The sequence below is a fragment of the Orcinus orca genome, chromosome 19, assembly GCF_937001465.1.
Source record: "Orcinus orca chromosome 19, mOrcOrc1.1, whole genome shotgun sequence".
NCBI lineage: Eukaryota > Metazoa > Chordata > Mammalia > Artiodactyla > Delphinidae > Orcinus > Orcinus orca.
The window spans coordinates 88,871-103,487 of NC_064577.1; the positions used below are offsets into that span (position 1 = coordinate 88,871).

A 14,617-nucleotide genomic window follows, 5' to 3' on the forward strand; every position below is an offset into this window, starting at 1 on the left:
TAAGTAAAGTAAAACCTACCAGCGGAAAACTCCTCTCCAACCGAGCCCGCTGGGGGCGGAAGCGGAAGTCCTTGTGAGACCATAGAGTTCTCTAGTTCCGGTCGCGGGGCCGCGTTCGGGGCTAGAGCGCCTCTCCACGGCCACCGGGCTCCAAGCGGCTTCTATTTCCGGTTGCGGCTTCTGACATAAAGCCGAGACCTCCTTTTAAACGCGGCGTCGCGGGTTTCTCGCCCCTCGCCTGGGGTCAGCTCGCAAGGACTGGCGCGGGCGGGGGGATTGCACAGCCCACAGCTGAGCCAGGCCGTTGGGGCCGGCCTGCACTGGCACCTTCGATCCCTCAGAGCCGCCTGGCTTTTGAGCCCTCCGGATTGGGAGTCCGTGATTGGCCGCCTCCAGGACTGCCGCTCGAGAGGCCAGCGCTCCTTCGCCGTACCTGTCCCCCCGTAGTCACGCTTTTCCCTGTGAGGTGCAGCATTAATCAACTCACCTCTCCCACACACTACTTCCCTAACGTGGGTGTCCGCGTTGACTTCATTCTTCACCTTCCCTTGAGACCCCTCCCCTCTGCCTCCGGAAGAGGTCTTTTTTGCCCAGTTCCTGTAAAATAGCACCCATCTGGCACCCCCAGAAAGTTCATGCTTACTAGAGAGTTTGTGGGCAAAGTAAACCCCAGTGCACACACGAAACTATGGCTGAGCACGGGGCTCACATCACAACTGCTTCGGTGGATGACCAGCCATCCATCTTTGAGGTGGTAGCACAGGACAGTTTAATGACAGCAGTGAGACCTGCTCTTCAGCATGTGGTCAAGGTAAGGATTTAATTCTCTGAAAAGTTTTAGGAACGTCCGGGTAAAAACCAAGCCAATAATCTGAATTTATTTCTTGGCCTAAGTTTTGAAATAACCAATTAGCATATAATGCACATCACATGATTTAATGGTTATGGAGTCTCTTGTTATGTGTACTGAATACCCAGCACTAAAGGGAGGTTAAGGTAGACCCAGAAAGAAAAGTGTGGAAATTCAGATGGAAAAAAAGGAAATATAAATACAAGGCATAGTAGCTGTGTAATGGAATGAATTTCATTTATTTATTTTGCTTTAGGTTCTTGCAGAATCAAATCCTGCCCGCTACGGCTTCTTGTGGAAGTGGTTTGATGAAATCTTCACCCTGCTAGATCTTCTGCTCCAGCAACATTATCTGTCTAAAACCAGCGCCTCGTTTTCTGAAAACTTTTATGGCTTAAAGAGGATCGTAATGGGAGACACACACAAGCTTCAGAGATTGGCCAGTGCTGGTCTCCCAAAGAAGCAGCTTTGGAAGTCAGTTATCTTCCTGGTTCTTCTTCCCTATCTGAAAGTGAAGCTGGAGAAGCTGATTTCTAGCCTGAGAGAAGAGGATGAATATTCCATCCATCCCCCTACTTCCCGCTGGAAACGATTTTACAGAGCCTTTTTGGCAGGCTACCCATTTGTTAACATGGCCTGGGAAGGCTGGTTTCTTGTACAGCAGCTTCGATACATCCTAGGAAAGGCTCAGCATCACTCACCACTGCTGAGTCTGGCTGGGGTTCGGCTAGGTCGACTTACAGTTCAGGATATACAAGCTCTGGAGCACAAACCAGCCGAAGCCAGCATGATGCAGCAACCAGCTGGGAGGTAAGGCTTAACATTTCCCCAACATATTTGATTAATAAATCCTAAAATCTTATCCCAATTTTATGAAATTTACCCCCTTCAGTCCACTTTGGGGTATTTCATAAAATCATCGAAAAATTCTTGTGTCCATAAAACAAGGATTGCCATCCTGGTAACCTTCCTCATCATACTGGCTACATTTTTGCACATACTTGCTATGTACCAGGCCCTGTGCTAGGTGTTTACATATATTATCTCAATCCTCATCACAGCTCAATGAAATAAATGCATTAGCACCACTTAACAGTTGAGGAAACTAAGTTCTAACATTTGAGTACCTTGCCAAGGCCACACAGCTAATAGGCGGCAGAGCTGAGATTCAAGCCAGATCAATACAATTCTAAAGACTGCTCTTAACCATGGTGCTATCCCGCTCCTAGTGTCTGTGTTCTCTGACAAGTTCAAATATATTCCTCAGTACTGCTAAGTTGTTTTTTAAGTGAGTTATTTCTTTTTCTGGATATACTATCTTCCACCCCCATAAAAGGTCTATATAATCAATGGCTCATTAATTTCTTTCTCAAAACACAAAGCAACAAAGCCCTAGTCATTAAAAACAAAGCTTAGCTCCTAGAACTCCTAAAATACGGTAGGTCAGAAAGAGGAATTGTTTCGAATAGACACTTACAAGAGAAAACGCCAGTCCAGCAACTATTCAATCCCCAAGCTGAATCAACGATTCTAATGAAAAGTGTAAGAATTACACGCGTATTAGTTTTTCTGTGATTGTACCTAAATAAACAGTTTCTCCTTTTGCCTCCTTGTTCTGTTCTCCAAACAGCGTTGGCGAGAAGATAAAGTCAGCTCTGAAGCAAGCCGTGGGAGGTGCCGCCTCATGCCTCTCTACTGGCCTTTCGGTGGGTGTATTCTTCCTGCAGTTCCTTGAGTGGTGGTATTCATCCGGAAACAAAGAAACCATCAAGTCATTGACTGCCCTGCCTACTCCACCACCACCGGTACATCTAGACTACAATTCTGATTCTCCCCTGTTGCCCCAAATGAAGACTGTGTGCCCACTCTGTCGTAAAAACCGCGTGAATGACACCGTTCTCGCCACCTCTGGCTATGTGTTTTGTTATCGCTGTGTGTTTAATTACGTGAGGAGTCACCGAGCTTGTCCCATCACAGGTTATCCAACACAAGTACAGCATCTGATTAAACTGTACTCCCCTGAGAACTGAAAGGGATTAGCACCTTGTCTCACAACGAAATGACTGCGCTATAAGGCCAGAGGGCTGCTTTTCCGCACGGTAAATAGCATTGTTTGATCATCCTCAGTTAATAATGGTATGAACTTTAAACAGCCACATGGATTTCTTTAAAAGGATGTACTCGTTGATCTTAACCTTTTAGCTTGCTCCGTAGACACCTCTACTTAGAGTTGACCGAGCTGGTCAGAGTGAGAGAATCAGGACTGGCAGGGGATGTGAGGGTCAGCATAGAGAAGGGGATCAAAGAGGGTACTCGGCACAGAAGCTTTTCCTGTCCCCTTCCTTAAAGGACAAGAGGTATACAAGCTTTCAGGAAAAACCCAAGTTAGACCTCGTAGAGTGGGTAGTGAAGGGGAAGCAGGCCTTTTGAGAAAGGAAAGCATTTATCTGCCTATTAGGAATAGGTTTTATCGGTTTGCAAACAGTATGAAATATGGACCTGCTTTATTTTATTTTATTTTATTTATTTTTTTAATACAGCAGGTTCTTATTATCGCTTTTATACACATCAGTGTATACATGTCAATCCCAGTCTCCCAGTTCATCCCACCACCACCCCACTACCCCTACCACGGACATGCTTTTTATAGAAATACTTAGAAACACTTTCTCCTTCCATATGCTGAGACTCATTTGTTAAGTAACATTTGCTATAGTTTATCACCTTTTAAAGATCCCTTTGTGAACCACACATATCTTCCTTGGGAAACTGGTTACAGGAAAATAGGGGTTGAATGTATATACAGAATAGTCTGAAGACTTCAGTGTGAAAGCAAAGCTATTAGTGAAGAGATGAAGTAAAATACTGCCCTAACTATGACTGTGTAAAGACAGGATCTTTTCATAAGCTCTTTCTGCTTGCTGTTAAGAGTTTGCTAAGCTGACATGAATTATTCTGGCTATTACTAAAGTTTCTACGAAACGCTTAAGTAAATTTTAAGAATAAATGTTTTTTGGCAAAGAGCTGTTCCATGTCATGATTATGTGGAAACTGAAAGATTAGTCGAGGTATTTAAATTTTTCATTCAGGCCACCTTCGACTTTTTTTTTTTTTTTTGCGGTACGCAGGCCTCTCACTGTTGTGGCCTCTCCCGTTGCAGAGCACAGGCTCAGCGGCCATGGCTCACGGGCCCAGCCGCTCTGTGGTATGTGGGATCTTCCCGGACCGGGGCACGAACCCGTGTCCCCTGCATCGGCAGGCAGACTCTCAACCACTGCGCCACCAGGGAAGCCCCTACCTTTGATTTTTTGAGGCATTCTGTATTAACATTTTGCTTTTTTTGCTAATCCAATATTGGAGAGAAATCCTCTTCTCCAACAGCAAGACTTCAATCTTGAGTGAAATACCTTATTTCTCAAGTGAAATACTGCACAAACACTTAAGTTACCACTGGATTGGCAGGGTTAAACATACAGGTTAAAAACATACGGGTTAAAAAAAAAAATCATTACTACAAGAGGAAGGATGAAAATTATTTTTAAGTGCCTCTGCTGAGACAGGTGTTGTCCAATACAACTCATTTTAGCAATTCAAAGCACATTTTCTGACAGCACTAAGATAATAGAACTAAATTTTGAAATAGAATGTCCTATAGATTTTAAAATAGTAACACTTTTATGTACCAAGAGAAGAATATAATGGATATTTGCAAAAATTCTTATTAAACCACAAGGTTTTACCAGAACAAATAGCATAGTTAAGTAAACTTTTTTTTTAATTTAAAAATTTTTTAATTTGTTTCAAAGTTAAACCCAAGACACACTGACTTCACAGGAAATCCAATGAGAAATGTTTTTCTAGGCTGAACACCTGTTTCCCCTTAGTCTCCCCCCCAAAAAACATGTACATGTTAATTACTTTCATTTTACAATCACTGCTAAATAAACATTTTTAATATAGTAATAAGTCAATAAGGGAACCGAACCAGATTCAGGATTGAAATAATGCAGTTTTCCATGAAGACATCAAAGCCATATTTTTCACCTCAACCTACAAAGAAAAACAGAAAAGTATCAGTAATTCAAAAGAATATTAAACACTCTTACACATAATAAAACCAGTATCCTAATAGGCTAAAACATTACCAATGTGGAAAAACCACAACCAGAATCAGCTCAGAGAGAAGATTAAGGGGTCATACCCTGGTCAATGCCAACACTGAAGCAATGGCAATACCAGGTCAGACTGTACTTCACTCATCATTGCATCATTGCTTTTCACCTCCTTGTATTATCTAAGAGCAGCCCAACACCCTATTTTCACATCCAAGAAAACTTAGGTTTGCCCATGAGAAGAAAAGACTTCTTTTTAGATAAGTTGCAACCGTGGGCTTTCAATATTTGCTCTTCTACTATTCACCTCAAGCAACTCTGCTGTACAAAAATGCAAACTTGAACAAGTTTTGTTTTGGAGGTGCTTTTTTAAAATTTTTGAAATGCAGAGTAGAGTGGAGAAGCATTTACAGTTCAAAAACATTTCTTGTTTTAGTGAGTCCAAACACCATGCATGATAAAATCTCAGGGATGTCTGTGAAGGGATTTATAATCTAGTTCTAAAGCAAAATCTTTAGAAAAGATTTTCTCCTAAAATCCTTTATAAAGTAAACTCCAGTTCATTTAACATACAATTTGATTTACAATTCTGCTGCCAACAAAGATGAAAAGTATAGTCATAAAAAATTTTATACAAGAGTCTGCTAAAGAGTCCAAGACCCAGGGAGGCTAGGATTTGACAAAGGTCCATAGCAAAATAACAGCAATGCTGGAAAGAGAAACTGAGGTCTGATTACCAGATTTATATTTTTCCACTACCAGCTAAATACAAGGTTTAATTTCATTTTTATCCAGGCCATGGGCAAGATAAAAGAAACAATGCAAAGCCTGGGTAATTCACAACATGGATGATCAATTTCTGAATGAGAAAGCTGCCTGCATTTTATTCTAAATGACACCTCGTAGTTTACTATCGCTGACATGCTATGCTAAAGTACTGGGATCACAAACAATGTCAACCTCTCCAGCTTTTCAGCATTGTATCTAAATAACAATTCTGGAGACACAACATGCCTCCTTCAGCCATTTATAAATGTCAATAGATTGATACTCCATAGTTAAAAACGTACAGCTATGGTCTGTGTTCTCCATTCAGCAACTGAATTCCACAAAGAGAGGGAAACTAGTAAAGTGCCTGTTTAGAGGCTCGAAGCTTTATCTCATCAACCTGTGCAGAAGTAAGTACACGTTACAAAAAGCAAACAGGCTAAGAGAACTTAAATAACCTTGTCTAAAAGCATGAAACTTGTGAGCAGAGCTCCAAGTGTGCTCCAGCCACACACAGAGGGCACACTTTCCTAGTTCTCTTCCTCAGTACGCTTTCCTCTGTCTGGAGCGCCTTCTCTACCCCTTTCAATCTGGAGAAAGTCTGTAGTTCTAAAACCTTGTTCAAACGTCACCTTCTCTGTTAAGTGGTCCCTAACTCCCTCAGTCATCGCCTCCTCTGACTCCCACAGCACTTTTTCCCACCACAGTACGCATCACACGCCAATTATTCACCCATTCACGTCCCCCACCTCCCGTCTCTCCCACCAGCCCCATTACGCAGAGCTCCTAAAGAACCAGGACTTCCTCTTACTGGCCTTTGCATCCATTACACTCAGAATGATGCCTGGGACACAGAAGGCGGCTCAATAAGCGACAGTTTAATTCAGTCAGTGAACGACCCTCCCTACTAAACCCTAACCGCCTGGATTATACAAGCATCAGCACGGTTTATAAAGCCGACTTACCTCCAACATTTCACATAGGTTAAGGACGTCCCTCAAGCATCTCTAAGCCCTCCGTCCTCCAGCTTCTAACTCATGGCATTCTGCATGGCGTCCTGCGCAGGACCACCAATACTTATACACGGTGTATCCTCAAAACGATAATAATAACAACAATAACAATACTACTGCTGATAATAATAATAATAACATCCAAACCCCACCAACTTCAGGAAAGACTGAGACGCCATCCTTCCGGGGAAACACAAGGCCGGATCCAGGGCTCAAACCAAAGCCTCAGGCAGGGGGTCCGCAGCCCGCTTTCCGAACCCCCCAAAACTCTTACGCCCTGGACTCTCAGGAGGCCTGCCCAGGCCTGCAGAGGCTGACCGCAGCCCACCCGCCGCCGTTCAGTCCCAGAGGTACGGGCTTGGGGCTTCCCACACTGCTCCACCTCGCTACCCCGCCGGCTGCCGCGGCAGCCCGATCCGGACAACCAATCCCGCGACGACCAGTGGACCACGTGGGCCGCAGCCCTGAGGCTCGGCTGGTGCGAGGAGCAGCCAATCGGAGGGCTAGGCGAACGCCGGGGTTGGAGTGGGGAGGGAGGGCCGGAAGGCGCAGGCGTCTTTGCCGTCTCTTCTTGGCGTGGCGGGCTACATGCTCAAAGTTGAAAGCAAGACCCTGAGTAGTCCCCGCCCGCCCTCCAATTCCCTGATTCCCGACCTTGGGGAGACTGACATCCGGAGTGGTTTTGCTGGTGCCTCGTTTCACAACTGGGGAAGGGCATCTGAGGTGGGCTGTAGAGGGTGTGTGTGCCCTGGCTTTCCAGGAAGAACTATCGATTCAGTGTTCTGAGAGTATCGTGCTTGCGCCGAATTCCCGCCTGAGGGCTAGGGGTTGGGGCGGACTTTGATGAATGTGTCCCTCTCTCCCCGACCAGGAGAAACTCATTGGCTTGTCAGGGGCTTGGACGCTTCCTGAATAAGCAAGAGGTGCCACTAAATATCAAAGAACTGCGAAAGAGAGCAAGAAAGACTTCCTGGGAGAGGTGGCATTTGATCTGGGTCTTGAAAGATGCGTTGGATTTGGAGATTATGGGAGAAAATAATTTAACTCCCGAATTAAATGAGAAAGCATAGGGGAGCTTACCAAATTTAGGTAAAGTTGAAACTGGTGTAGTGTTTTCCAAAATTCAGTGAGTTGGAAATACCAGGAGGAAACTTAACAACATAGATGTCCCCCAGCATCAAAACCAAACGACAAACTCCCACAATCCAGACTTACAGAATCGTTAAGGTTGAATCTGGAGTTGGAACCCAGGCGTGTATATTTTTAATAAGTACCCCAGGGGAGATTCTGATTCACACCAAAGTTTGAGGACCAGTGTTAGCGTAAAGAAATGAGGTGATAAGAGATTTGAAAGACAGGGCAAGACTTTGTTAAAGATAGTGGCTTGCTGGCTGTGTAGTTTAGACTACTCTGGAGAAAGTGGGAGATTTAAAGATTTCAGAGTCTGAGGAGATGGGTGATCAGAGCTGAAAACTCAATATGCAACTGTGTTTTTAAATAGATTGAAGGAAGGCGGAGTGAAAGAAGGGGAAGCTATTGCCAAGTGATTGCAATGGTCCAGGTGAGAGCTAGTAAGAAATGGAGAGGTGGCATATGAAGGACAGCAGGAGGAATATGATGAGTGTCAGATAGGGATGGGGAGAAAGATATGAGGAAACAAATGGAGAAAAATGGAATGTCCTCTGTATCAGACCTATGAAGGACCTCCATTGTACTTTAAGGATAGACTTTAGAAAGTGAAGAGAATGGGCCTTTGCAAGTGCTGTTTCCGCTGCCTGGTTTTCCCCTTCCTTCTTCATCGCCCTTTGTCAACCTGATGCATTCTCTTTTTTTTTTGCCATACGCGTGCCTCTCACTGTTGTAGCTTCTTCCATTGCGGAGCACAGGCTCCGGACGCGCAGGCTCAGCGGCCATGGCTCACCGGCCCAGCCGCTCCGCGGCATGTGGGATCTTCCCGGACCAGGTCTCAAACCTATGTCCCCTGCATTGGAAGGTGTATTCTTAACCACTGCACCACCAAGGAAGCCCTCAACTTGGTGCATTACTTGCAGGTTTCAGCTCACATACCATCTCACTTATGAAATCTTATCTTGTTCTCACAAGCATAGTCACTGACACCCCTTCGACCCCAAGCACACTGTTCATATGTTTCTAGCTCTCCAGAATGGCACTAGAGTGTAGTGGTCATGCATATGGACTATAGTATTTGCAAGCACCATAAACTCTCTGTTCCTCAGTTTCCCCACCTGTGAAAAGGGAATAATGACAGTACCTACCTCACAGAGCTGTTACGAGAACTGAATGAGAACAATGCGATAACACCTGGTGTTATCACATATGTTGTATTGCAATGAGTTCTTTAATATATGTGTTCCCCCTCTAGATTGTGAACAGGACATGTGTCTTATTCTTCTTGCTAACAGTAAAGGCTGCATGGCAGAATGATAGTAAATGGGTTTTGGAATCAGATAGATAGGAGTCCAAATCCCAGCTCTGCTACTTACTAGGTGTGTAATCTTCAACTTTACTTCCCTGAACTCAGTTTCTTCAGTTATAAGATAGTGAAAATAATGCATGCCTTACAAGTTGTTACGAGGACAATTTGAGATAATCAAAGTTGCCGATCTGGCCCAAAGAAGGCAGTCACTAAATGGTGCAAATGATGGGTGGCCCCAGGACATAGTACCATGTTCAGAACACAATAAATGCTTAGTAACTGATTATCCTGATATCGAATGAAAAGCTGACGTTCGTTATATGCCAGGCACCATGCTAACCTTTTTATATACATCATCGCACTTCATTCTCACAAGAACTGTACAGAGAAGGCACTATTATTATCTCCACTTTACAAAGAAGGAATGTGAGGTTTGGATTATCTTAACAAAGCTTTCTAAGCTAAAAAGTGCTAGAGCTAGGATTTCAAGGCCCTTGGTGCTTTAAAAAACAGCTGACTGAATGAGAGAATGAATGAAAGGAGACTTACCCAGAGTCAGGTGGTGGCGTGGTAGAACCAGCACTGTTGCTCTTGGTCACCATGCAATCTAGTCTGCTATTCTAGCCGAATCATCTTGACAAATGAATTGAGAGTGAGATGGACGCTGGTATTTGGCAGTTTGTGTCTACTGACCAGGAAAGCTGTGCTATACCTATCTCGGCTGATAAATTGAAGTGCTCGGTGAATAAACACAAATAAATTGGGAGCTCTAGTTCTTCGCCAACTGTCAGCAGTGTGGCCAGATCATTTTCCCAAGACCTAGAAAAAAATCACTGTACAAGCTACTGATTTCAAGTTGCTTTGTATCATGAACATTTGCTTTGAGATATCAGAGCCAGAATGTGAGCTCCTCGCTGGCCTGATAATGTACTATTCATAGCCAGAGGACTTAACTAAGGAACTCTGAAGAAGGAAGAGAAACCCTCTTTGCTCATCTTTCACATTATCCTTCCTTCTCCTGATTTGGTCCCTAATAGTGCATTAAAGAATAAGAAGGAGAAAACAATACAGTTCCTAGTTCTTCTGCCCCAAAAATGTCCTTCCTGTTGATTGGGAAGGAAAAAGGAGGTACTTAGGTAGATTTCAGATTTTGAAGACTCCAAAGCAATCCAGAATCCCAAACTTGAAAGGCAGTGGAAGGAGTAGGGGCATTTGTATTAAACAGACCTGGCTTTGCATGCCAGCTCTTCCACTTAACTGGCCATGTAATCTCAGGTTCCATATCATGTGCCACACTCCCAGCTTGGTCCCTTGTGCCCAAATGCATATGTCCAGTAAATGATGGTCCTTTTTATCTTTCTAAAAGTAAGTGATATCAGAAGGATTTCAGTGTGAGAGTGAAGCTGAGAATTAAGGTAGGTAGTAGAACTAAAAATGGGACTGGGGACTTCCCTGGCGGTCCAGTAGTTGAGACTCTGTGCTTCCACTGCAGGGGGCGCGGGTTCGATCCCTGGTTGGGGAACTAGGATCCCAAATGCCGCGTGGCACGGCCAAGAAATAATAATAATAAATTTTAAAATGAAATAAAAGTGAGACTGAATTTGGAAATGACGTGAGTGAAAAAGGGTTAAAGTTGAAGCTGAGAGCAGACCTCTGCAGTTTACTATGTTGCTGTGCTGATTATTCGTCATAGTATGTATTCTGCCTCCTATCCTGGAAATAACTTTTGAGCCAGACAGGTACAAAGTGTCATGCCAACAAAGCAGAACTCCATAGGAAGAGTAACCTCAGTTAAAAAAAAAAAAACCCGAGGGGGTATTCAGAAACCTATTTCCGAATGCCATTTCAGCATAAGCAAATTGGAGTAGAAGCAAAGAGTTGTTTGATGGTTTGACTTATGCGGAGAGAAGTATGTTAGTTTCCTGTGGCTGCAGTAACAAATTGCCACAACGTTGGTTGTTTAAAACAACAACATTTTATTCTCTCACAGCCAGAAGTTTGACATACGAGGGCAGAAATCAAGGTGTCAGCATGGGCTGTGCTCCCCTCAGACGCTCTAGGGGAGAATCCATTTTGTGCCTCTTCCAGCTTCCTGTGCCTGCCGGCATTCCCTCACTTGTGGCCACATCACTCCAATCTCTGCCTCTGTGGTCACATTGCCCCCTCCTCTTTTGTAGGTATCAAATCTCTCTCTACCTCATTCTCTTTTTTTTTTTAAGATTTTTTTTTGATGTGGACCATTTTTTCAAGTCTTTATTGAAATTGTTACAATATTGCTTCTGTTTTGTTTTTGGTTTTTTGGCTGCGAGGCATGTGGGGTCTTAGCTCCCTGACCAGGGATCGAACCCACACCCCCTCCATTGGAAGACGAAGTCTTAACCACTGGACCGCCAGGGAAGTCCCTCTACTGAATTCTTATGAGAACACTCGTGATTGGATTTAGGGCCCACATGGATAATCCAGAATAATTTCCTCATCTCAACATCCTTTCTTAATCACATCTGCAAAGACCCTTTGTCCTTGTAAGTTAACGTTTATAGGTTCATCATCATCATCATCATCAATAACTGCTGGCCAATATTCACTTGTTCCAGTTTAACCAGCATCCCCAAAAGAGATAACTGTCTCTTACCTGTTTATTTTTTTCACTTAATTGTTTTTTTTAATTATGCAAACAATTGATGTTCATTGTAGACCATTTAGAAAATAGAGAAAAGTTAAAGAAAAAAAGGAAAGGAAAAGAAATTCAATGAAAAATCATCTGTAATCCTCTCACCCAGGGGTAGCCAGACCTTCACCAAAGAGTATTTTTCTAGGCTGGGTCTTGTGTCCAACAAAGAGGAAAAGTAGGAAAAAGAGAATAAAAGTGAATAGAATAGGACAAACGATTTGGAAGGTGATAGAATAGGTTAATATTGTTCATAATAGATATGTACAGGACAGCTTAATCTAAAATAAACGTAGAGCTTTGAAATGAAATTAACCGTGACAGGAGATGCTTGTATGATGTATAGAAATAACACTCAGCCCTTTAGAGGAGGGACGTTTTAGCTTTGGCCTCTCACTTGAAAACCCCTGAATTTCCCCACTAATACTTCATTCTCTCCCAGAGGTCAGACCCTGGCCTGCCAATCTGCCCTGTCATAGGCTTTTTTTGAGTCCTTATCAGCCTTCCTCAGGGGTCAATGTTATGAAGACTAGGGGAGTCTGGCAGAGTTCCTGCTCCTCCCAGGCTGATATCAAAGGGCAACAGGGGCTGTGACAGAAGGCAAACATTCAGACCAAAGCCAGATGTGGAACTGAAGCAACAAGAGGAAAAGCAAGAGCATCAGGTAAAAAAAAAAAAGTTTTTTTAAAATCTTATTCCTCTCAGTTTATGTCTGAGAGCATGAAGAGCTTAGTAAAATCATAGCTCAGGAGCAACTTGTAAAGGAGAATGAGTGAGAATTTTGGGGAAATGTGGAGCAGATGTTCATATGGAGCTAGACTCTCAGAAAACTTTGTATCTATCATGGTTGTCATCAGCAACCAAGTAACATCAATGAGCCTTGGGAGTCATGAGAGTATAGTTCTGCTAGTTCAAAAGCAATTAGATTTGTTTGTGAGTCCCAGCAGGTGGAAGTTATAGGGAGACAAATTATAGCTGAAAATAAGGAAGCTATTTCTTTTTTTTTCTTTTTGCGGTACGCGGGCCTCTCACTGCTGTGCCCCTCCCGTTGCGGAGCACAGGCTCCGAACGCGCAGGCCCAGCGGCCATGGCTCACGGGCCCAGCCGCTCCGCGGCATGTGGGATCCTCCCGGACCGGGGCGTCCCCTACATCGGCAGGCGGATTCTCAACCACTGCGCCACCAGGGAAGCCCAGGAAGCTATTTCTAACAGAGCTGTCAGAAAATAGACGGGGACTAATTTGAGAGATAATGAGTTCGTTGTTATTGGAGGTGTTCAAGCAGTTGCTGGAAAGCAATTTGTTCAGAGTTGCTAGTATTATAGAGCATTGGTCCCCAACATTTTTGGCACCAGGGACCGGTTTCATGGAAGACAATTTTTCCACAGACTGGGGAGGGTGGAGGGGGAGGGGAAGGGGAGGGGGTGGTTCGGGCAGTAATGCGAGTGATGGGGAGCTATAGGGAGCGGCAGATGAAGCTTCCCCAGCTCGCCGCCGCTCACCTCCTGCTGTGCGGCCCTGTTCCTAACAGGCCGCAGCCCAGGGGTTGGGGACCCCTGTTACAGAGAGTATTTAAGGTAGATGGTTGGACCAGATCTTTAAAGTCCCTTCCAACACTTCTGTGATTCTATGATATAATAGAAACTTATCAGAAATTTCTCTAAGAGCCAAACATTTACATTTGCCTATAGGAGATGCTCACCTATGAAAAAACAATTCATCAGGTTGATTTTGGTTTGCCTGGAGGAAGTGAGAAGGCAACCAAGGCAAGCTAACAGCAGAGGAGAGGACCCATCCTGCTGGATGCCTGCCTTTTTCCCTTCTGGTGGATATAAACAACACCCACCTGGCCTCTGCTTAGCAGAGATCACACAGAAAAAAAATGGGTTCCCTTCTTCTAGAGGAAGAATTTGGGTTTGGGTTAGTAAATATTTTATTTTGCAGTTAACAAAGACTAAGGGGGCTGTCTCTGAACCATCTGCTTCCAGGGTGCTAACTTCATTGTAGGTGCCTGTTTTCTGGTCTGGGAAGCAGAAGGAGGTTGACCACAGTTTAATATCTATGTCTCAAAGGCTCATGTTCATTCCCCAGTCTTAGGGGTTCCCACAGCACAGGCAGAACTATTAGGAGGGATGGAAAACTCCTGTTCCTGCATCCCACTGAATAAGAAATGTACTTTTAGAAGAATGCCTGAAGAGCTTAAAAGATTTCTGCATTTGGTATCAATTGTTATTCTTTCAGGAGTAGAATAAGACTTTTTTAAATGTATAAAATAGCACATAAAGAATACCAAGTTTTATGCTTGTTTTTATAGCCAGATCTTCTACATCAAATATACTCCAAAGCTATACTCCCTTGGTTTGTTGTCTTCTCTTCTTTCCCCTCTGAATTATAAATAGGGGCATCTTCTGATGGCAACTACTACTTCTGTGTAATTTGCTTTGGCTCCAGTGCCAACCCATGCCCCTTATATCTGGGCTCACTGTTGGTGCTTCCTGATTTTAAATGAAAAATGGCTAAAAGTTCAGCAATTTTTCCATTATGGTAAAATATTAAGCATTCAGTTTATCTATTCCTGTTCATGCTGTGAAGGCTAAAGTTCTTGGCAAAGTTGTGAGAAAACAGTAATATCAAAGATGATTTCCAATGTTAAAATGTATCTCCAATAATCTAAAGCTTTGAAGAAAATTTTGTAATCTCTGTAATTCTTGTTAACGTAGAAGCAACATTTCTGTCCTAATTATTTATTGGAACCCCTTTCTGTCATTGTT

General features: G+C 43.6%; 1 protein-coding gene, 1 long non-coding RNA gene and 1 other non-coding gene across 4 annotated transcripts; 1 reads left to right on the plus strand and 2 right to left on the minus strand.

The window, feature by feature from the left end:
• Nucleotides 1-124: 124 nt before the first annotated feature.
• On the plus strand, nt 125-11,303 carry LOC101281245 (peroxisome assembly protein 12). 2 transcript variants are annotated; one of them, XR_007473276.1, is made up of 4 exons: nt 125-811; nt 1,107-1,660; nt 2,481-2,949; nt 11,171-11,303. XR_007473276.1 is itself a non-coding variant. In XM_049701487.1 (3 exons), exons 1-3 carry the CDS (start codon nt 689-691, stop codon nt 2,878-2,880), a joined length of 1,077 nt encoding a protein of 358 aa, XP_049557444.1. In that variant the 5' UTR covers nt 126-688; the 3' UTR covers nt 2,881-3,871. The 2 variants fall into 2 exon arrangements, 1 of the variants encoding a protein (XP_049557444.1); XM_049701487.1 differs by lacking the exon at nt 11,171-11,303 and having other exon boundaries at nt 126-811; nt 2,481-3,871.
• LOC117202087 (uncharacterized) lies at nt 4,371-11,177 on the minus strand. Its single transcript, XR_004484262.2, has 2 exons — nt 6,696-11,177; nt 4,371-4,900 (listed from the first exon to the last, which is right to left on the minus strand). It is a non-coding gene; the product is annotated as an uncharacterized LOC117202087 (long non-coding RNA).
• Nucleotides 5,022-5,118, minus strand: LOC117202132 (Z30 small nucleolar RNA). The gene has a single exon (XR_004484317.1). It is a non-coding gene; the product is annotated as a Z30 small nucleolar RNA (small nucleolar RNA).
• Nucleotides 11,304-14,617: the final 3,314 nt, after the last annotated feature.